The sequence below is a fragment of the Dermacentor albipictus genome, chromosome 2 (genome assembly GCF_038994185.2).
Source record: "Dermacentor albipictus isolate Rhodes 1998 colony chromosome 2, USDA_Dalb.pri_finalv2, whole genome shotgun sequence".
Taxonomy (NCBI): domain Eukaryota; kingdom Metazoa; phylum Arthropoda; class Arachnida; order Ixodida; family Ixodidae; genus Dermacentor; species Dermacentor albipictus.
The window spans coordinates 142152817-142174044 of NC_091822.1; the positions used below are offsets into that span (position 1 = coordinate 142152817).

General features: G+C 44.4%; 1 protein-coding gene across 3 annotated transcripts in view; it reads left to right on the forward strand.

Annotated features, from left to right (window-relative positions):
• The window catches only part of LOC139056122 (mucin-2-like), a 268904-nt gene extending 259790 nt beyond the window's left edge, over positions 1 to 9114 (forward strand). For all 3 annotated transcript variants that reach the window (XM_070534016.1, XM_070534017.1, XM_070534018.1), the window contains 2 exons: positions 1381 to 1800; positions 6237 to 9114. In XM_070534016.1, the coding sequence (XP_070390117.1) occupies positions 1381 to 1800; positions 6237 to 6352 (536 nt within the window). In that variant the 3' untranslated portion in view covers positions 6353 to 9114. The remainder of the gene's footprint in view (positions 1 to 1380; positions 1801 to 6236) is intronic.
• Positions 9115 to 21228: the final 12114 nt, after the last annotated feature.

Below are 21228 nucleotides of genomic sequence, written 5' to 3' on the forward strand. Positions count from 1 at the left end.
TAATTCGTTTTTTGTTTGTTTTATTCATTGTGGCCAGTGCGTTTAGCTTAATCTATGCTTCTGGTCAGACGATGTTTAATCAAACCCTGGACAATTTTTGCCACATAAAGTTCACTTTTTTCTGCCAAGCAAATGTGGGAAGGTTCTTGATACAGCATTGCAGATGTAGAAGACTTGCCTAATTTATTGCATGCCTCTAATGTTTCTTCAACCTTAAACGTGGAGTCACTTGACAGAGGGAAAAGCCAACTCTGTCCGCAAACCCAGTGTGACAAGGCACAATGGCAGTGAACTGTGTCACGAGCGCGCTCGTCTACGAATCACCAGTGTGTGATATAATTTGGTGCTACAATGTTCAATCCAGATTACATCTGCAACTATCTGTACGTCGATAAGATGCTGGTACTATTTACTGCATGACAAGAATATGCCGGTCATGGTGGCAAAGTATCGCCTAGAGCTGTCACTTAATGGCCTGATACTAGCGGGCAAAAGTATTCGCGTGTTTCTTTACTAATTTGATGTTGAGAGAGAGTGTTGCAGGCTGTCCTTGTGCTGAGTACAGCCACCACCTAATAGCTGATAAACCGAGGGTACATAAAATTTTCCAGTTCCACCAAATTTACATTATGTGCTTTTCCTGTTATAACAACTGATATTCCTATTGCTCGCAAGAAGGAATTATTCGAATACAATACATGTACGGCATGGACATCTAGCTCTACACTGCAAGTATGTGCTTGTATGCAGAAATAACTTGTGTGCCCGTTGTGCACTATAGTGGATAAACGAAAGGCAAACAAGTTAGAGCTAACAGGGCTCATGTATTCGTTCATGATGTCAGCACAACCTTTGCATGTTAATTTAGTTTGGGACTTACACCTTTTTCAATGACTGGTTATCTAACAGTGTGAAATTGCAACTTCGAGTTACAACTCATGGCAGCTGTTCTAATTCACACTTCTCTAGTCGCACTTCATATGTCGATAATATAGTACATGATTATAATACTCAACCCTGATTTTCTGTTTTGCTGAACTTGCTGCTAGCTCAGCAAACCAAGATATATTTGCTATCTCACATAATGAAAAAAAGAAAGGAAAAAAATACTACCTCAACTTATTACCACATTCGTGGAAAAGTGTAACAGTGTACACAGAAAACAGATTAAGCCGAGCAATTTTGTTTCACTTGGTGCTTGTGTTCATCGCAGCACCTTGCTGAAAGTGCTGAGCAAGCTAGCTTGCTAGCATCTTTCCTATGCTATAAAAAAAAAAAACAATGCACATAACTGGGACACTCTTCTGAAGTGGCGCAACAAACAGTGATTTAGAAAAAAAAACATGTGGCAAGTAACCAAGGGCAGTTTCAATAATGCAGGTCCGGAGGACGTCTACTTCCCCCCAGATACCGAGACGACGCCTGCACCTGACAACCTAGTACAGCAGTACACTGTGAACGTGTGGTCGGCGAGAAACCCTACGAGACACGCAGGTTTTGCAGGCGTACACAGTACCGCTCAGCAGCCTGGGCCTGCGGGCCGGAAAAGCACACCTCCGTGGCACACAACTTCTTCCTTTTCCCTCAAGAACTCACCGACACTCAAGCCATACTTGCTGCAGAGACATCCATCCCCACAAGAGCCGCACAACAGGTTTTCTCACTTGCACAGCACAGAAGAATCAAGCAGTTACAAAGAGACGACACCACCACCGCCAACTACGACAACTACTGAGCCGCCCACAACATCTCAGTCACCTAGCAGCAGCCAGCAACTATGGAATATTTTCCAAGTTTCAGGCAAGTCTCAATACTGCTTGACTGTAAGACGGTTTTCTCATTGCAATATTAACTGCCTATAAGCATCCACAGAATGCACACTAAGGTTCACTTTATGCCAAGCTTGTGCAAGAGGCTGTTGCACTAATCAGAGTACCACTGCACACGTTGCAGGGCACAATGTTCAACTTACAGTGTGATTGAACAATAAATGTTCCATATACAGAACACACAGTCTAAGCCAATATTGGAAAAGATGAAAGAGGCAACTTATGAAAGGTCAATGTCACAAAGATGCAATGGCAACGCCATCACATTCTGTACGAACAGGAAAGAAAATTGTGCCCTATACTGGTGCCAATTCTCTCAAAAGGGCAAGACTTTAGGTGTGTTTCCAATGGTTACTTGGCCAAGTTTTTGTTATTCATACTTGTAAACAGTACAGATTTGCTTATCTTTTTGCCTGTGTTACATCTCTGTGTTCGAACATGGCACTTGTCTATCAGAGGTTCACAAAATATGCGGTAGACTCATTTTTACAGAAGCATTAAAAAAAAAAGTTGTTCTTCGCTTAATAGTAGGGGTGTTTGAACAGTGAAATTTCCAAATTGAATCGAATAAAAATATTTGAGAAAAACGACAATGAACTAAAAGGTATTTTCTATATAGCCACCAATAGATGACACCACAAGCGGACGTGCTTTTTCTTGCTGCCACTTGCTGGCGCTCTAAGCAGCCTCTGCAGAGCACGGGCCACACGCTCGCGTGTTCCCTTTCATAAAGGACCACCCTGTACTTCCGTTACAAAATGCTCAGCAATAACATTAGAAGAGACTGTTTTCTGACATCATGACAGTGTTCCTTGATGTGCCTTTGAAAATTACTCGTCTCGTCAATGTAGACATAACCACAGTCTGCACAAGAAATATTGTACACATCTCGGTACCTTTCTTTTGGAAGCTTGTCTGACATTCACAAGCAAGTTTTTAAGTTTTTTTGCTGGCACATGTGCAATGTGCACATCAAAATAATGAAGTGCATGGGCTAAGGCCTCGCTAGTACCGGGCGTATAAGGTATCGCAGCATGTGTACAAGGAACAAACGTGGCGGAGAAAGCGCTAAGTGGGTGGGATATGCGGCGCTGCACTGAAGCCACAAATGAAGTAGGACAGTCGTTACGTGAAAGTTCAAGATGAGTAACTTCCAAGTCTTTTTCTAAGTCCTTAGGAGAACTGCAGGTCTGTTGCGAATGTTGTATCAGTGACACGGTGATGGAACGTTTGTGGCAAGCAGGATGAATTGACATGAAGCTCAAGTAGAGCCCCATATGCATAGGTTTTTTGGAAGACATTGAAACGAAGTCTTGTCCCTTCACATTGCACCATAACATCAAGAAAAGGCAAACGACGATCCTCTTTCAGTTCAACCACAAAATTTATGGCGTGTGCTATTGAGTTTAAAGGCAACGAAAAAGCATCCTGGGCATCCTGCTTTATCACACAGAAGCAGTCATCCACATATCTAAGAAATATTCTTGGTTGCAGCATGAATGTCACTAGAGCCCGGCGTTCTACTGCTTCCATCGTTACGTTTGCAGTGGTGACTGACAGGGAGACACCTATTGGCATTCCCTGAAGTTGCTTGTAGAAGCAGCCTTGGAAAATGAAATAAGTGTTCTCAAGGCAGAAGTGCAAAAGCTTGTGCAGGTCCGTAACCTTGAACGGTGTCCTCTCAGATAGCAAAGCGTCATCTTGGAGAGCAGCAGAACACACGTGAACAGTGAGGTCGACCAGCACGCAAGTAAACAGGGCTGTAACGTCAAACAATACCATAGTCTCGTTATCGTCAAGCCTAAGATCGCATACTTTTTTGATGAAGTTGCTCGAGTTACGCACATGTGTGCAGCCACAGCCCACAAGTGGTGATAGGACGCGGTGTGCAAGTACTTGGAAAGGCTGTGAAGAGGAGACCGTCTGAAATCCACGATTGGTCGCATTGGTACAGCAGGCTTGTGTATCTTGGGTAGCCCATAGAGAGCAGGAATGGAGCCGTTGTGGCCAAGGAGTCTGTAGTATCTGTAGTGTAGGTGCTTACGCCTCAGAGGGATGAAACAAAACACATTCATGAGTAAATTTTACAAGTATTTCAGTAGTTTGTTGGTTAGGTCCTTGTCAATATGAGAGTAGGTACTCTTGTCCTGCAGCAAGGGCAGCATCCTGTCGATGTAATCACTCCGAACCAGGATTTCCCGCCTTTATCAGCTTGGAGGATGACTAGGTCATTTTTTCCTCAAAGGCTTTGGATTGCCTTGTGCTGTTCTGGGGTCAGAGGTGACACGGATTGCCTGGGACGGAATTTTGACAGCACACTCACAGCTCATGCCTGGGCTTCATCGTGGCGAGAAGGCTCTACCTTGATCACGGCGTTTTCCACTGCGCAGACCAAGCGTTTGGCGTCCAATGTTGGTCCTGTATTGAAGCTCAGGCCAAGGTTAAGAATGGACAGCTCAGTAACACTTGGACTGTAAGAAGATATTTTGTGCGCAGTGGTAGTAGTCACGCTTCTGGTTGATGTCGTGTGTGAAGAACAGAGGTGGTCCAGCTTGTTCTTGTGGGTAGCTTCTCCTCGATATGATTGTCAGGTAGCCTGGAAATTTGCGTGAAGAAAGATGCTGGCACATTCATCAGGGTACGGAACTCTGAATGACGAGAGAAGTAGGCTTCGTTTTCGAGTACTCTTATCTTTTCTCTGCAGTCAAGTATCCTGGCTTGAAGAAGCAGGCATTGAGCCTTGGCAACAACGCTAAGGCCGAAACTTGACATGACAGATTTACTAAAGTGAAGGGAATGAGAAATGAAACCATGGGACTTGCAGGACAAGATTAACTGAATATCAGTTTAGAATATTCACACACTCTTACTTAACAGACAGGCACTCCATTTGTCAGAAGCTAAACAAACATACAAAGCAAAATTGAAACTGTTCAGCACATCACGGGATTCAATGCATCACATTCAACGTAGGAGAAGTCTACTGTAAATATGAATTCAGACAGACGATATAAAAACCGATAATATGAATTCTTTAAGAAGAGGAAATTTGCAGTGTCTAAAACAGGATCTCCATGTCTAACTGCTTTTGAATGAGTAACTTGCCAGTGTTACAATGAAGACTTCAAATACTATTTCTTAAAAACAGCCACTGATATTTGTGCATTGGATGACATCAGATGGCTGAAGTATATGGAAGAGCTTAGTTACCTTTACAATTTACTTTTTGCGGCTAATCTGCAGTGAACTGTAAACAACTTAGGGATTCCCCCGAAAAGCAGAGTGCACAAAACTGACACTGGAAATGCACCGCACAGCGAGAAATGAAGTGAGAGAAAAAAAGGAGGCAAGGATCGTGGCATAATCATAACTTGGGACCTAAGCTCCAAGAGGGAGAAGGTTGGGAAAGAATGTTGTTTACGTGTACTGGTCGAGGTATGGCAAGAAACCCTCTGATGTGGGGAAAGAGCTCACACCTCGCGCCGGCATTACAATATTGCACTTGCATTTACTTCTGCTATTACTAATCCATTTTTTTTTAAAGTTACTGTGGCAGAATACACCCTGGGCGGCACTTTACAACTCCTAGTGAACCACAATATTTGGCGACACGGTAAGACTGAATAGTGGAGCCCCGTGAGCTTCCCTTTAATATGCACACAGGTATTCGGACATTTATTCCACTGAGCAGCTTGAGAATTTAGAAGTGGAAGGCGAAGTAAAAAGTTACCAAGATTGCTAGCACCTTACCATGGCCAACCTAAGTGGCCTAGACACAATTTACTATATTAGACTATTTTTTGTGGAGGGCAGGCTGCAGCAATTGTAGTAAGCCATTTGGCCACAGTTAGTGCACTTCCGAATACAAAAAGAAGTATGCGATTCCCATTCGAAATTTTGGATATCCACAGCCCTACTCATTTACAATAGTTTGAATGATGTCTGGAAAAATCTAACGCATCTGCCACAGCGGCTCAGTGGCTACAGTTATCAGGTTCCAAGCATAAGGTCATGTGTTCTATTCCCGAGCATGAGCGCACTGAAAAGAGGATGAAATAGAGGACCAGAGCTGCCTGAACTGTGCTCTGGCAAGGGCTTGTGCTAGTACCAGTCGTACAATTAAGACCAACACAGGCCCATGCTAGAACACATTTAGAATACTTCCCAGTGCTCCAGTTTGTCTACTAGAACGAGCAATTACATCAAGCCATTGGTAACCATTTAACCTCTACTTAGCTATACATTGGCAAGGAAACCAAAGTCACTAAAAATTAATTCAGAGTGCCATTTTGAATCTTAAACTTTCACCAATCAATCAAGACATAGTGTATGCATGCCCACGCTAAAAATATTGCACTATTGCACTGTGTACAGCCTAACTGCATGGTGACATGCAATTTTCCGCAGGCTGCAACATCTACGGAAGGCTCTACGGCGTGAATGAAGTTGTGCGGGAACTCAGCAGCAAGTGCAAGGCCTGCACATGCACGTCACTCGGAGTCCAGTGCAACGAAACGTGTTGACCGCGACCCCCCCTCTGCCCAAGCCATCATTCACACAGCACTCAACATCCAGTTTTGACCTAGAAGGCAAACTTTTCTACAGCAAAGGCGCCAGTGTCAGCACAGGGGCCAGCTGGCTTGTGCAAACGAACTGAGTTTCACGGCAGAGCAGTGCGGCACCACTCCCTGTACTGGTTGTGCTTAGTGTGGAGATTTGAACACAAATTCCCAGCATGTACAGGTAGCGGCATCTAAGTTGACAGACTGGGACATAAAATATTGGCTCGTTTTCTTTAATTTTAAGATCTCTCTATCGTTGTAGCAACTACTTAAAACGCCATGCCTTTACTGCAGATGCTGAAACCAGAGTAATCATAAACACCTTTGTTTTGGAAAGCTCTCCAACCTGCTTTGAACTAGCAGCCATGGCAGACCCTTTGCCACGCACAAGTACACATGCTGCTTTGATGATGAACTGTGCAACATTGTTGCTGTGTCGCACAACTCGGTGCGGTAGTGAGCCTCGATTTCACAATAATGTCGGCACAGCTGAGGCACTGTGCAGCTTTTTGTATGGCCCACATTTCCTCAAACATCCAACATTGTCTTGAATTTAGTGCGTTTTGTCTTCGATACCATTGCAGCACCGACCTTGGCAAAGCCAAACAAAGTGCGAGGATGTTACTCTCACCATCACTGTGTGCAAGAAGGCAACCGCTTTCTCTCTCTCTGTGACATGTGAACTTTTTTCTTCATTTTTCCAGAGGCTGTCATTGAAAAAGAGAGACCCTAAACGTGATGTTAGAATGTATGAGTGCAACAAAATGGTACACTGAATGGACATGCATGCTCGCGAACAAAAAAATATGGCCTTGTTATAAGATTGGACTCGTATATATGCTGTTCTTCACAAGTATCACTTGTGCACGTACACATTTGGGCCCCACTGTGAATGTTGCTTGTACAAGTTAACACATGCATGTGTCCATTCCATACATACATGTCTTCTCTTGCACTTGAACATTTAACCAAGAAGGCTAAGCCTCAACACTTGCTAGGTAAGAAGTAACTGGAGCTTCTTTTTCATTTCTTGCACGCTGTTGCTAAAGTTGTATAGTTGTTTGTCCTTGTTTTACTTAGAAAACTGATCTGAAGACAGTACACTGGACTTGCACTATTTGAACTTATAGGGACCACAGACTATATTTATCAGAGGTTTAGGTTATCCAAAGCAGAATATAAAAAAGCTGAAAATAAAATTGTGGATTATTACATGTTTGAACAGATATATAAATTCAAGGGGAGCATGAATGGATGCACACGTGGTTCAGCTGATTTATTGGCGAATAACTAGTTTGCACCGTACAGTGGTAACACCCACAGTTGTGTCCACACATCTTGAATGCAAAACTTAGGTATGTGCTGACTATTCACACCTCATGATTGTCCTTTCATCAACTATTTTCTCACCATGTTCACCTGTCTCGGGAAGCCAAAATGTTTCCCTGAAATTGGAGCTCATTAAACAAAAAAATAACAACAAATAGAGATCTATTTGTCTTATCCAGAGCTTCGGATTATCCAAGTTGGAATCATTGTGAGGCAACTGTAATTAATGTTCATGCCACAATAGATATCCACAAGCTTCTCAAACAGCATTCAATAAAAACATTTCTTTTTTTTGTTGGTGTGAACGCCCACATAGTGATTTCTAGATGTCCTAAATATGCGGAGGGTTTTATCCCAGACAACATTTACCACCTTACAATCATCGCACTTTACTCACATGATACCACAGACTGCTTGAAGGCCACTTTATACTGCTCAACATAAATTGATGCGAGGTGTCTTTCAGCAACATTACAACATTCCTAGCGAAGAGCAATATTCAAGCAATGCGCCAGACAGTGACCTCAACAAGTCATTTCATTCACCATTGTGTCATTTAGTGTTCTAAGAACGACAAATCACTGATTAACCAGCAAATCAAGCTTGCTGAGGTCAGCTTGAAATCAAACTTCTCCTTTGCCTAAAATACCTTGCCAAGCCCATCAAATACCCGATCCATGAACATGAGCAGGTATGTTGGTTCCAACAGGCTAACAAGACCAATCTGTAGCTGCTGTTTGTAGACTTCTAAGAGCGACAGGAGTTTCACACCATGCGTGCCGCGTTTCCTTTTCATAGCCAGTTACATCACACGCGAACTGCCCAGTGACTTAAGTATGTGTTGAGAAGTGTATGTCCTAGACAATCGCAGCAAATAACTTTCAAACAGACCTGAATGAAAGCTCACATTTTTATCAGCTCGCAATTTCACCATGTCAGCATACAGGTGTGCGGCAGTAGCCCTCTGTTTCTGTGTATGTCCAAATTCAAAAAATTGTGTTTAGTAGTTATTTATGTCTTCCAATGTGTGAAAAGCGACAGTGTTTTTGTAAATAGCTTTGTGAGCATTTTTGTGTGTTATCCTCCAATTCAACGGGATTTTTTTCTGGGGCAGCGTCCTTACAACCAACGCAAGTTCTGCTTTCTCCACAGGAATACAGCCGAGTCAAAAATTTCACAGCGTTAATAGATTTGATTATCCCGACATCAAGCAATAACAAATTTTTGTAAAAAATTACACACTTGGGTTTTTTGTATCGACGCTGCACAATGTGAACTGCCTGTCGAGCCACTTGTAACCCAAAATCTGGAAAGGTCGACGGCTTGAAAGTAAAAACGGTGTGTGAACTTGTATCTGTCAAAACACATCTAGGGCAATAAAGTTTTATCTTTGAAATAAATTGTGCAATCATTGAATAAACCAGACTGTTTGGCCCTACATTTCACATTTCCAAAAAACCTAAATCACATCAATGGTGATGAAGTGCTGAAATTTCATTATTATAGTCAATCCAACTATAATAATGACAATAAGACAATGAAGCCTTGTCTTCATTGTGTGTTGGTCTTATGCGGCTGTGACTAACAAAGGATCAAACCCTTCAGTTTCCCTTCTAATTAATTATAGTAGATTGAGAAATAATGCATTGTGGTCCATAATAAGCTGTAGTGCACACAATAGTCTTAATTACACAGTAAGGCACATAAGGATGTGCAACTTGCCTGATTAACTTCAGTTTCGAAAGATATGCTGAAGAGAGTCTTCTGCAAGATTCTTCTGTCATTCTAAGTATAAATTGCAATGCAAAATTTACTAATAAATAAGCATCAACACCAACTCCCTCAGCTTTCTATCTTCTTACAATTGCACGTTATGTTGCCATTTCTTCATGCATACTTCTGATTATTATATATTAGATATTTTTCACTTGCTTCAGCTAGGAACTTGGGTAAAGCTGAGTTGTTTTGCAAGTGTGCAGTAAGTAGCATGTGCATGTAATGAAAGATAGCGTAGGCAACTGCATATCAAAGCAGATATTTGCCTAGCTGTGATCTTTAATAATCGTACAATTCCTGTGGACATGACTAGGAAGGGGATTCCAGGTGCATATTTTCTTTTTTTGCCCTGAGCACACATCTTTTGTGGGATACATAAAGATATATAGGGTATATTTAGCTTTTGATGCAGCACACAAGCAGCTAACTTGGAAGAATAGAGACTCACAAAAAAACAAGTTGTTGATCTGATTGATCACATTGACATGGCTGCTAAAGAAACTGTGTTTTTATCGTGTAGCCGTGGCTATAAATTTACTTGGTTGGTGAAATAGCAAAAAAAAATATATGTATATATAGAGGTACAATGCGCTGTGGGAATTGGTGTACGTGAAGCTTTGCTGAGCCAGTAAGCTGAAATGGTGCAAAATGTTGAGAGAAAGAGAAAACTTTAATTGTTGAGAGACTAAATGGGAGTCCTCAATGGGAGACCTTAGTCCAGCATCCCTGTTAGCCACACAATGTCTTGAGCCCGCCGGATAACCTGGCATTGGACTTTGAGGCCCGAGCTATACATGGCAGCTTCCCAGGAAGAATAAGTAGGCAAGGTGATAGGAGAATTTGTGAGAAGGTGGGGACATGTCCAGGAAATGTGATATAGAGTGATGAGGTTGCCGCAGAAGGGCACGTGGATGTGTACTGTAGCAGACAGAAGCGGTTGAGTGTGTCAACGCAGGGGGAGGAGTTGTTTCAAAGTTAACTTGAAGGAGGGTTGGGGTTCAAGCACAGATGGGCTTGTAATGAGTGTGCGAGAGTATTGTACGTGAGCTTGTGAGGGGGTGCGCTGCCTGTGCAGTGGACTATGGCACTCCTGGTGCTGAGTTGGCAAGTTAACGGGAGGTGTGTAGGCACGCTTATTGCCAGAGATGGAGGCATGTCCGGGAGTGCAGAGGATGCACACCTTCAGTGGGAGGTGGGTGTGCCATGAAATGGTGAAGCAGTTGGGGAGGGATGATACTGAGGGCAAAGTGGCAGGCAGCTCATGAGACTGAAAGGATGGTGACTGGACCTGGATGGGATGGGAGAATGTGGGCTTGAATAGCCGAAGCAGGAGCCAATGCAATAGCTCCTGCTTCGGCTACGTGTGAGTCTGTGGTGAAGACTCGCGGCCATTTGCAGAGTCTCCATGTTGTCTGTGACGACTGTACTCTTGGCATAGCATTGGTAATAGCAAACTGCATCTCTGTAGAGAATGTGTGCATCGCTGGTAATTTCTCCAAACGCCTGCATCAGAACTTGAGCCCGAGCACATGTGCAGCCCTGGTGTTTGGCAGGAGGCATGTTTTTAGGAGGCAGTGAAGAAGAAACTTCGAATAGGCAAGAATCAGATGTATGCATTAAGAGACAAAGCCGGCAATATCATTACTAATATGGATGAGATAGTTCAAGTGGCTGAGGAGTTCTATAGAGATTTATACAGTACCAGTGGCGATGACGATGGAAAATAGAATAGTCTAGAGGAATTTGAAATCCCACAAGTAACGCCGGAAGAAGTAAAGAAAGCCTTGGGAGCTATGCAAAGGGGGAAGGCAGCTGGGAAGGATCAGGTAACAGCAGATTTGTTGAAGGATGAGGGGCACATTGTTCTAGAAAAACTGGCCACCCTGTATACGCAATGCCTCATGACTTCGAGCTTACTGAAAACTTGGAAGAATGCTAACATAATCCTAATCTATAAGAAAGGGGACGCCAAAGACTTGAAAAATTATAGACTGATCAGCTTACTGTATGTTGCCTACAAAGTATTTACTGAGGTAATCGCAAATAGAATCAGGAAAACCTTGGACTTCTGTGAACCAAAGGACCAGGCAGGATTCTGTAAAGGCTACCCAACAATAGACCATATTTACACTATCAATTAGGTCATACAGAAATGTGCGGAATATAACCAACCCTTACATATAGCTTTCATTGATTATGGGAAAGCATTTGATTCAGTCGAAACCTCAGCAGTCATGGAGGCATTACGGAATCAGGGTGTAGACGAGCCGTATGTAAAAATACTGAAAGATATCTATAGCGGCTCCACAGCCACCATAGTCGTCCATAAAGAAAGCAACAAAATCCCAATAAGGAAAGGCATCAGGAAGGGAGATATGATCTCTCCAATGCTATTCACAGCGTGCTTACAGGAGGTATTCAGAGACCTGGATTGGGAAGAATTGAGGATAAGAGTTAATAGAGAATACCTTAGTAACTTGCGATTCGCTGATATTGCCTTGCTTGGTAACTCAGCGGACCAATTGCAATGCATGCTCACTGACCTGGAGAGGCAAAGCAGAAGGATGGGCCTAAAAAATGAATTTGCACAAAACTAAAGTAATGTTTAACAGTCTCGGAAGAGAACAGCAGTTTACGATAGGTAGCAAGGCACTGGAAGTGGTAAGGGAATACATCTACTTAGGACAGGTAGTGACCACGGATCCGGATCATGAGACTGAAACAATCAGAAGAATAAGAATGGGCTGGGGTGCCTTTGGTAGGCGTTCTCAGATCATGGACAGCAGGTTGCCATTATCCCTCAAGAGAAAAGTGTATAACAGCTGTGTCTTACCAGTACTCACGTACGGGGCAGAAACCTGGAAGCTTACGAAAAGGGTTCTACTCAAATTGAGGACAACGCAACGAGCTATGGAAAGAAGAATGATGGGTGTAGCGTTAAGGGATAAGGAAAGAGCAGATTGGGTGAGGGAACAAACGCGAGTTAACGACATCTTAGCTGAAATCAAGAAAAAGAAATGGGCATGGGCAGGACATGTAATGAGGAGGGAAGATAACCGATGGTCATTAAGGGTTACGGACTGGATTCCAAGGGAAGGGAAGCTATAACCGATGGTCATTAAGGGTTACGGACTGGATTCCAAGGGAAGGGAAGCATAGCAGGGGGCGGCAGAAAGTTAGGTGGGCGAATGAGATTAAGAAGTTTGCAGGGACAACATGCCACAATTAGTACATGACCGGGGAAGTTGAAGTATGGGAAAGGCCTTTGCCCTGCAGTGAGCATAACCAGGCTGATGATGATGTCTTTAGGAATTGGGGCTACTCGGATGCTGTGACGTGCTTGTGTGGGTAGTTGAGCTCACGGGCAATGTGGGAGAATGGATGGGATTTGTGTTTACTTGTTGAGGTAGTGCATTTGGTTTTTGCAATGGCCTTTGATGAGCTTGTAAGTTATTGCGTTGTGTACTCCTAAGCAGTGGAGTTTGTGAGTGGAGGCACCCAGGGGCAATCCGAGTGCCATCCTAATAGCCATGCAGAGGGTGTCGTTCAGCTGGAAGGTTTCGATGCATATGAGGTAAGGGAGATGATAGGTAATGCAACTAATGATGAGGCCTTGGATGAGGCAAAGGGTTGCATTTGATTATGTGTGTAATCAGGGTCATTTGTGGACAGAGCAGGGGGATTGTGTGAGTGGCCTTCCCATTTGAATGGATGTGTATGCCAGGGATGTGCAGAGGGTCCATCTTTGGGATGTGTGAGTTGAGGAGTCTGACGCTGATGTTGGGTACAGGTGCACTTTTGTCGCGTTTGCGGTAGACAAGAAATTTGGACTGGTTGACCATGCACAAGAAGTCCCCTGCAAGGATGTAAGCTCAAACTGCATCAGAAGTGGTTTGGCTCTCAAATTGAATTTCTCCATCTGAGCCTTGGTTTATCCAGTGTCACAATGTCAGCGTACAGGGCATGTTGCACGTGAGGAATTCACTGGGAATGTAATGGAGGCTTTGCCATGGCCACATTGAAGAGAGGACTGAGCCTTCTGGTATGTCTTTTCCAGTGGAGCAGATGGGATTGCTTCAGAGGTTGCCGAGCCCATCGGTGGCTATGTGGTCAGAAAGGAACGTGTAAATGTAATTGTACATGAGTGAGCCGCAGCAGGAGGAGGCCACTTCTTTAAGGATGAAGTCATGGGAGACATTTTTGAAAGTGCCCTTCAGATGCAGTGCAAGGATTACACGTGTTTGAGCTGCACTGGGATTGTTGACCACTTTTTGTTTCAGTTGGAGGAGCATATCATGCATGGAAAGGTGTGGCCAGTAGCGAAAGAGTGTGTAGGGGGACAAGTGCATTGCTTTGAGACGTGGTTGGAGACAGCAAAGGATGACATGTTCAAAGAGTTTCCCCACATGAAAGGTCAGAAAAAATTGACCAATGATTCTGGCATGTACATGGTTTCCCTAGGTATTAGCATGATGTCTGCATGGTGCCACTCTTGCGGTAGGGTTACTCCAGTCCAGTGTTCGTTATAGGAGGCTGCGAGTTGTTTGGTGGCTTGATCATGAAGATTTCGAAGAAGCTTGTATTCAATGCCATTTATGCCGGTAGTAGTGTTGTGTTGGATGGTGTGAAGAGAATCGTGCACTTTGGCTTCTGTAATGGCCTCGTCGAGAGGTATGGTGTGATCATGTGGGCAATCTGGGTAGTATTCAGGTCTCGTGCCTGTGGCAATGCAGTATTGTTGACAGTGTTGCAAGGACAGTTGGATCATAAGTCATGCCTCGTGCAGAAGCGGGCAGATGTTATTGTTTACACATTGTTTGATGTGTGAAGGACTCGCAGGAGTGATCAGGGCATAACGTTACAATATGTAACATTGTTTGCCTTGCTTCATTTTCTGTGTAGGAGAACAAGAGCATTAGTGTAGTGAGGAGGGGGGGGGGTTGAGCCCCCTCCACCTCACAGAATTTTCTAACGGAGCACACGTCCCCTTTCTCATGGACTCCAAAAGAGTGACATGGATGAAAGGGAAAGCTTGAATGTGAAAGCAAGATGAGGGCTAGTGGCGGTCCAAAAGAGGGGGAGAGGGTTCTCATTGGGGGGATCCCCTCTCCCATGCACAGAACATTGCGGCCTCACTCATGGCATGCCTCTACCTCCTTCCGGATTGTGTTAACCCATACTGCCGAGGGGGAATCAGTGCTAAAAATTCCACACAGAGATGAAGATGGGACAAGTGCGTGCATAAAACTTGGGGGCATTGTTACTTCATACCAGGCCTTTATATTGTTGAAGAGCTTCTCATTTCTGGTACTTGATCGAATAGTCGACCATGCTGCATGGAAGAAAAGCATTCTGAAAATAATTCGACTTGCTTGCCTAGAATAGGCGTAATAAGCCCACCCCCCCCTATTTAAAGCGAAGCTTTCTTTGCCTCTTCCTTCAATTTTCCAACTGCTGCTGCTGCTGTCTGGCACACCGTGTCAGGGGGTGTGGCGGTTCAGAGGGTGTGTGTACATGACAGGAGCGTGGCAAAGAGGAAAAGTGATGTGAGAAACTCGTTTGGATTTGTGCACTGCGTCGAATATACACAATGCCCTCTGGAGCTCCCTGGGCGTCACCACATTCGCTTACTGACAGCTGCAATTATCCGTGATCCCCTGCAAAAGCACTGCAACAGCACTTACCTTTCTAACTAACGTGCAACCGTCCAGAGGGGAAGTGTATAGAATGGTAGGGAGGAGGAGGAGAGGAGGCAGAGAACGCGAAGAACCGATGCAGTTGCAAAAAAAGTGAATAAAAGCCTTGGCACTCTTCACTCGCATACCTCGAGGGATGGCAGGAGGGGGAGAAGGCGACTTGAGATGGCTAGGAAATGCTACTACGAGACATGACAGCGGTTGCGGACAAACTGGATAAATTTAAGTTCAGCATACGGCGTTGCACATTTTTGATATTTCTGAAAAATAAACAAGCGGACAACTTACGCCGGATGTGCAGAAGCAAAGCCACATTAAAGCACATGTTAGGGTCTAGGTGACACTACGGAAGCAGTCGCACGTCAAATCAACATTTCCGTGGCCGCCGTGGTAGCATTGCGGCTATGGCATTGCTCGGGGTCGCAGGTTTGATTCCGACCCCAGAAGCCGCCTTTCGACGGGGGCGAAATAAACAATGTTAGTGCACCTAGATTTGGGGACACATTAAAGAATACCAGGGAGTCAAAATTAATCCGGAGTCCGCCACTGTGGCGCACCTCATAATCCAATTGTGGTCCTGGCACGCGCAGCCCCGTAATTCAAATAAAGTTCAATACTTCTGCCATGATGCAATGTGCCATTTGAAGCAATGATAATGCTCAACCCTCTCAGAGATTATGAACAATGGCGCACAACAACGCCTCAAGCAAACACGTCTCCCCGTGTGTTCTGTGTACATATTACACAAACAGCAGTGGTGCACACAAGGTAATGTTTAACATCAACTCATCACTGTTGTGTTGCACTAAAGGTTGAAGTAATTAAAAATTTGCCGTCAATCACCACTAATTATCGCCAATCAAAGGAAACAGCACAGAAAGCTTCCCTTACATCAACCCCACACCGTGTGTAGGATCCGCATTTTTTGCGGATCAGTGCTTGCTAACAGTGCTTGCTCTTAAGCTAGTTTCTACACGCTGATAAGAATAAAAACAGGGCAAGACAAGAGGACAATAAAGAAAGACCTAAAGAATGCTGATTTACGCATGGCAAAATATATTAAGAATGAGCGTGCTGGGCCATGGAAGCCAAGAAATCATCACAACAAACAGGTGGGAGGGCAGGTAGGTGAATGGCCTCAAAGTCCACACAGAAACAGAGACATAGGATTGTTAGGGGCAGCCGTGCCATTCAACAACCCAGTGAATGTTGAAGAGTGTGACAGTGACTAACAGAAAATAATTTTAAGAAGGGGAGGGAGGTAATGAATACGAGGAGGTGGGGGGGAGGCATGCATAAGAGGCATTAAGAATGAAGTTGGCGGATAATTCAATCCTTGATAAAATCAAGAGTCCCTTGATTCAGAGAACCCCATTTGTGTACCATTTACACTCAAGCACAAGCTGCCAGAAGCTTCATCCATCAACCCTGTACATGTGGTCGGCCTGAACATTTCTCTTATGTACACTCATGTGGCTTTTCGGCTACCACACAGAGTACAATCATAACACATGTTTCTTGGAAATTAAGCTCCCGCACATGTCTGAGTCTCTCTGTGCGTGTGTGTGCGTGATTCAGTGTTTTTAAGTGCCTGGCTGTCAACAGAGCTGAGAACAACCAGGACAGTGGATGAGAAAGCGACGAGCAGCAAGCAGTGTGTCTGTGTGGTTGCTTGACAGTGTGGGTGCGCAAGTGAGTAAGAGCGAGATGTATGAAGTCGTGGGTGTGAATTTTAGCCTGTAAATAAGTTTTACTTGTAAATATAGCCATTTTGTGTTTTCAATGTGTGCATTTAATTGTCCTTCCAATCAATGTGCATACATTTTCCAATGCTATCCCCCATGAGGAACTCCATAGGAAGCTTTGCCTGCTGCAATCCCAAATGAAGGGCATCCGAAGCTTCAAGCGTCAGCGGGTGCCTGATGGAGTGTTATTGAGCTGCCCGGTTGAATATTCTAGTGCGATGTGTCAACATTGTAGCATTTGACCAGAGTGATGCAAACTTTCATCAGCGGACAGTAGCAGAGGTCGCTGACTCCATGGAAGGGACTCTATCAACAGTGAGCTCCCATGGCGTTCCGTTTCTTCTTGCTTGGGATTAAATTACAGTGACAATAGCAAGAAAACAACTAACTTGTTTAAAAAATATGACTTGGGAGAATTTCTAGGCAAAGCTAAACAAACGAGCATCCTGGACTATATGAAATTACCCACCGTCGTCAAATGTTACATATGACTAAGAAAAATGGAACACCTGACAAGAGGACTTTTTTCTACCGATGGCTGGCAGATTGTGCCCCTTGGCTTGCATGCTCAGTGACTGCTAAAGGTGCCCTTCGTCGTATCAGCGTCACTTTTCCTTCGAATGTTCACCGGGGTATCCAAGCTAGTTTCATCATACGCGCTTTCAGTAATTACAAAAGAATGCACGAGATGTGCAAGGATCACGTAAAATCGCAATGGCACCAGGAGGCAATGGCAGCCTCCTGGCGTCAGGATGTGATGATAGATGTGATTAGAGGCAAGCAGCTACCCACCATACAGCAGGTGAACACGAGCAAGTTGAAAGGAACTGTGAGAAACTATTTCCAAAAGTTTGCACCATTATCGTTTGCACAACGCATGCCTAGCCAATTCGCGGGAAGCACTCTGAAAGTGGAGTCTTTAATGATCTCCTTGACTTTCGGGTACAAGCTAGAAATATTTCACTTCAGGAACACTTCGCTTCTTCTGCGGGCAATGCTAAATACATTTCAGTCTGAGTCAAGAACGAGATCATCACATTCTATGGCAACATACTGAGAGAGCAAATGGTGGCCAAAGCTAACACAGCATTTGGTTTTTCTATCCTCGCAGACAAAACCTCAGGTATTGCAGGAACAGAACAGACGTCTATAGGCATTCGCTTCATTGACAAGGCGGGAAACCGATGTATGCATTCGAGAGCAGTTTATGGGATTTGTAGAGCTGGAGCAACTGAACTTCGCTTCCATTGCTGCTATGATCTTGAAGTGTTTAACGGATGCTGGGCTGATTCTTCCAAACCTCGTTGGACAGGGGCACAATAGATGTGCTACAACGGCAGCAAAAGAAGCTAGAGTGAACAGAATAATAGGGAAAGACCTAAAAGCACTATTCTTACACTGCACAAGTAATAAAACGAATTTCTTGACGAATGAATAGAACAAGGTCTCTGAAATTCTAAACACAATAGGGATCACCAAACCATAAACATCTTCCACGAGAGCGTGCTCCGAAGAAAATTGGTGCCCAACATTGTGATGCTGTGTGAAACAAGATGGTCTGCAAAATACAATTAGCATCTTCTCTCAGCATTATATGGCCACAGTCGAAGCAATCAAGGAGCTTGCGTCAATGGAATCAACATCAAATGCTGCAACTGGGGAACGAGCTCACATCTGCTACTGTGCAACGAGCTCATCTTTCGTCTGCTTGCACATTCTAGCAAAGTACAGTGCATGGCTGGAACCAGTTACGAACATTCTGCAAAGTGTATCCATGGACTTCTCTTCTGTACCCAACCACATCTGAGTTACAGAATATTTTTTATGGCCACCAGACTAATGCTGAAGAGCAGTTCTCTGACATCATGAAAATAGCAAGTGAGGCAGCCAACTGCTTAAACATATTGATATCTGTACCAAGACAAGTCTCTCGTCAGACCCCTCTGTCCTGGTGGCCACACACTGAAGCTGAGGCCATGTTGTGGGCAAAAGGCCAATTTGAGGTCAATGATGGACAATGAGGGCAGTTGCTTTTCTCTTCAGGGTTTGGATGGCACGGTGACAGTGAGCCAAGCTGGTGCTATGGGAGGTTGGCATCGCCTGGGTACCTTGTGCTTGGCAATTGCAAGCTACGAGGAAGGAAGTCCTGTCCTAGCCATCCCGAGGTGTTGAGAGGTCTCCTTCGGTGTTGTTCCGCAACGATGAGGTAGAAGGCCATGTTCAGTTAGCGGCAGGGTCAGTAGCAGGTGAGTTGAGTTCCACAGAGTGGGGCGGCCACAATGACCTTTAGCTGTGGTAGTGAGGCCAAATGGGGTTTTATGTAAGCTGGCGTGCAGTGGTTCAGCAACGGCCTCAATCTGGCGAGCCTATCTTTGCAAACTACCTCAGGAGGCTCCAACAGGGAGTAACGGGTGAAGTTCCTGATCTTGGTGCAACTCCTGAGTATGCTGACAGCACTTCTTTTCTCTTCAGGTGGCTGTGTTGTATTCCCAAAGAAAGATGCAGGTCAGTCTGTTCTACAATCATGCACACCAGATTTTAGTGACAAATACATCCCACTACCATCCTCATCCACGATAGCAGCAATTGCAGAGAAATGTGAGGCAGCCGCCAACACCGACCACAGAACCTAAACCTAGCAATGTCACAAAGGAAACTGCACAAAACATGAGATCCATACTGTAGCCAGTTTTGTCCCAGTGAAACTATAGAATTGGAGTAGAGCAAATTGTCGTAGCACAAGCTTTGTGTGTGACGTCTTTTGATATCCAACTATATGGTGCGATTAAAGATTGCACACGGCCCTATGACGTCATAGCATTCTCTGCATAAGAACAAGTCATTCTTTTGCAATAAAGTCAGTTGCCTTTCTGCTCCTGAGCCGTTGTCGCTCCTGTGCATTAGTTCATCTGGCGACAAGGGTGGGACTGCTGTGATCTGGCCTACTGGACACCATCAACGAAGATGTGGTGGCTCAACGGGGCCACACTACTACCAGAGGCGTCACTACCATAGGCCAGCAAGGGATCCGAAAGTCAAATAAGTAACACATTTACTTCTCCTACCAAGCCATGTCCCGGCTCTAAGGCTCAGAACTTCGAATTGTTTGTCGAACGATTTGAGCATTACGTCAGGGCAAAGGAGATAGCAGAAGTGAAGGAACTGTTCATTTCCTTGACAGTAATTGGTGCAGAAGCATATGAAATTCTCAAGAACTTGGTTGTTCCATTGCTACCAGGAGATGAGACCTCTGCGGAAGTAAAAGAGCTCTTGCAAAGCCACTACAGCCTGAAGACGTCTGTAATTGCAGAAAGGTGCAAATTTAATCGCCGAGTGCAACTTGACCAAAGAAGTGTCGACTTTGTAGTAGAGTTGAAGCACCTAGCAAGGAAATGTAACTTCAGGTAATTTCTCCTGGACGCTCTACGCGACAGATTGGTAGCTGGGATTCGAAGTGAAGAAACGCAGAAGGCGTTCTTGACTGACGCACTCACGTTTGAAAGGGCCTGCAAAATAACTCTTGACAGTGAATTGGCTGCGAAACAAACAGCTGCAATACAAGCAGGAAGCCAGGTGGTGAGCATAAACACAGTGGAAATGAAAACTAACGAGCATCAGAGCAGTGACTGTGACCAAGCGAAGGCTAAAAGTTCGGCGTGAAACAAGACTAAAAAACAAAAATGTTACCACTGTGGCAAGACGCATGCGCCAGAAAATTGCTGGTATAAAAACTACTCGTGCAAGCTATGTTCAAAAGTTGTACACCTTTAAAACATGTGTCAAACGAGCAAAGGTGAGCTGAAGGCATATACAGTAATGGAATCAGAGAAAGATGAGCAAATTCTGTACAACTGCGCAGTCGACACATCTTTGAAGAATGGTTATGTGGTGACTGTAAACGTGGAAGGCCAGAAAGTGTCAATGCAGGTGGACACAGGGGCCGCAGTGACAGTTGTACCTGAAAGTGTGTACGAAGAAAAGTTTTCACATGTGCATTGTGAACCCATGCGGATTGTTCTAAAGATGTGCACAGGCGAGAAAATGGATGTCATAGGGCAATGCAATGTAACCGCGACCTAAGGGCAGAATGCAGTTTTACCAATCGTTGTTAAAGAACGTGAATGTGAGTTACCTGTATTGCTGGGAAGAACCTGGCTTGATAAGCTTCGGCTGAACTGGAAATCACTTTGCAGTGTGCGCAGTGAAGACGGAGTAGATAAGATTCGCGCGAAGTTTCCAAACGTGTTTTCGCAATCGCTTGGCGTTATCAGGAACTTCGAGGCGCAAATTG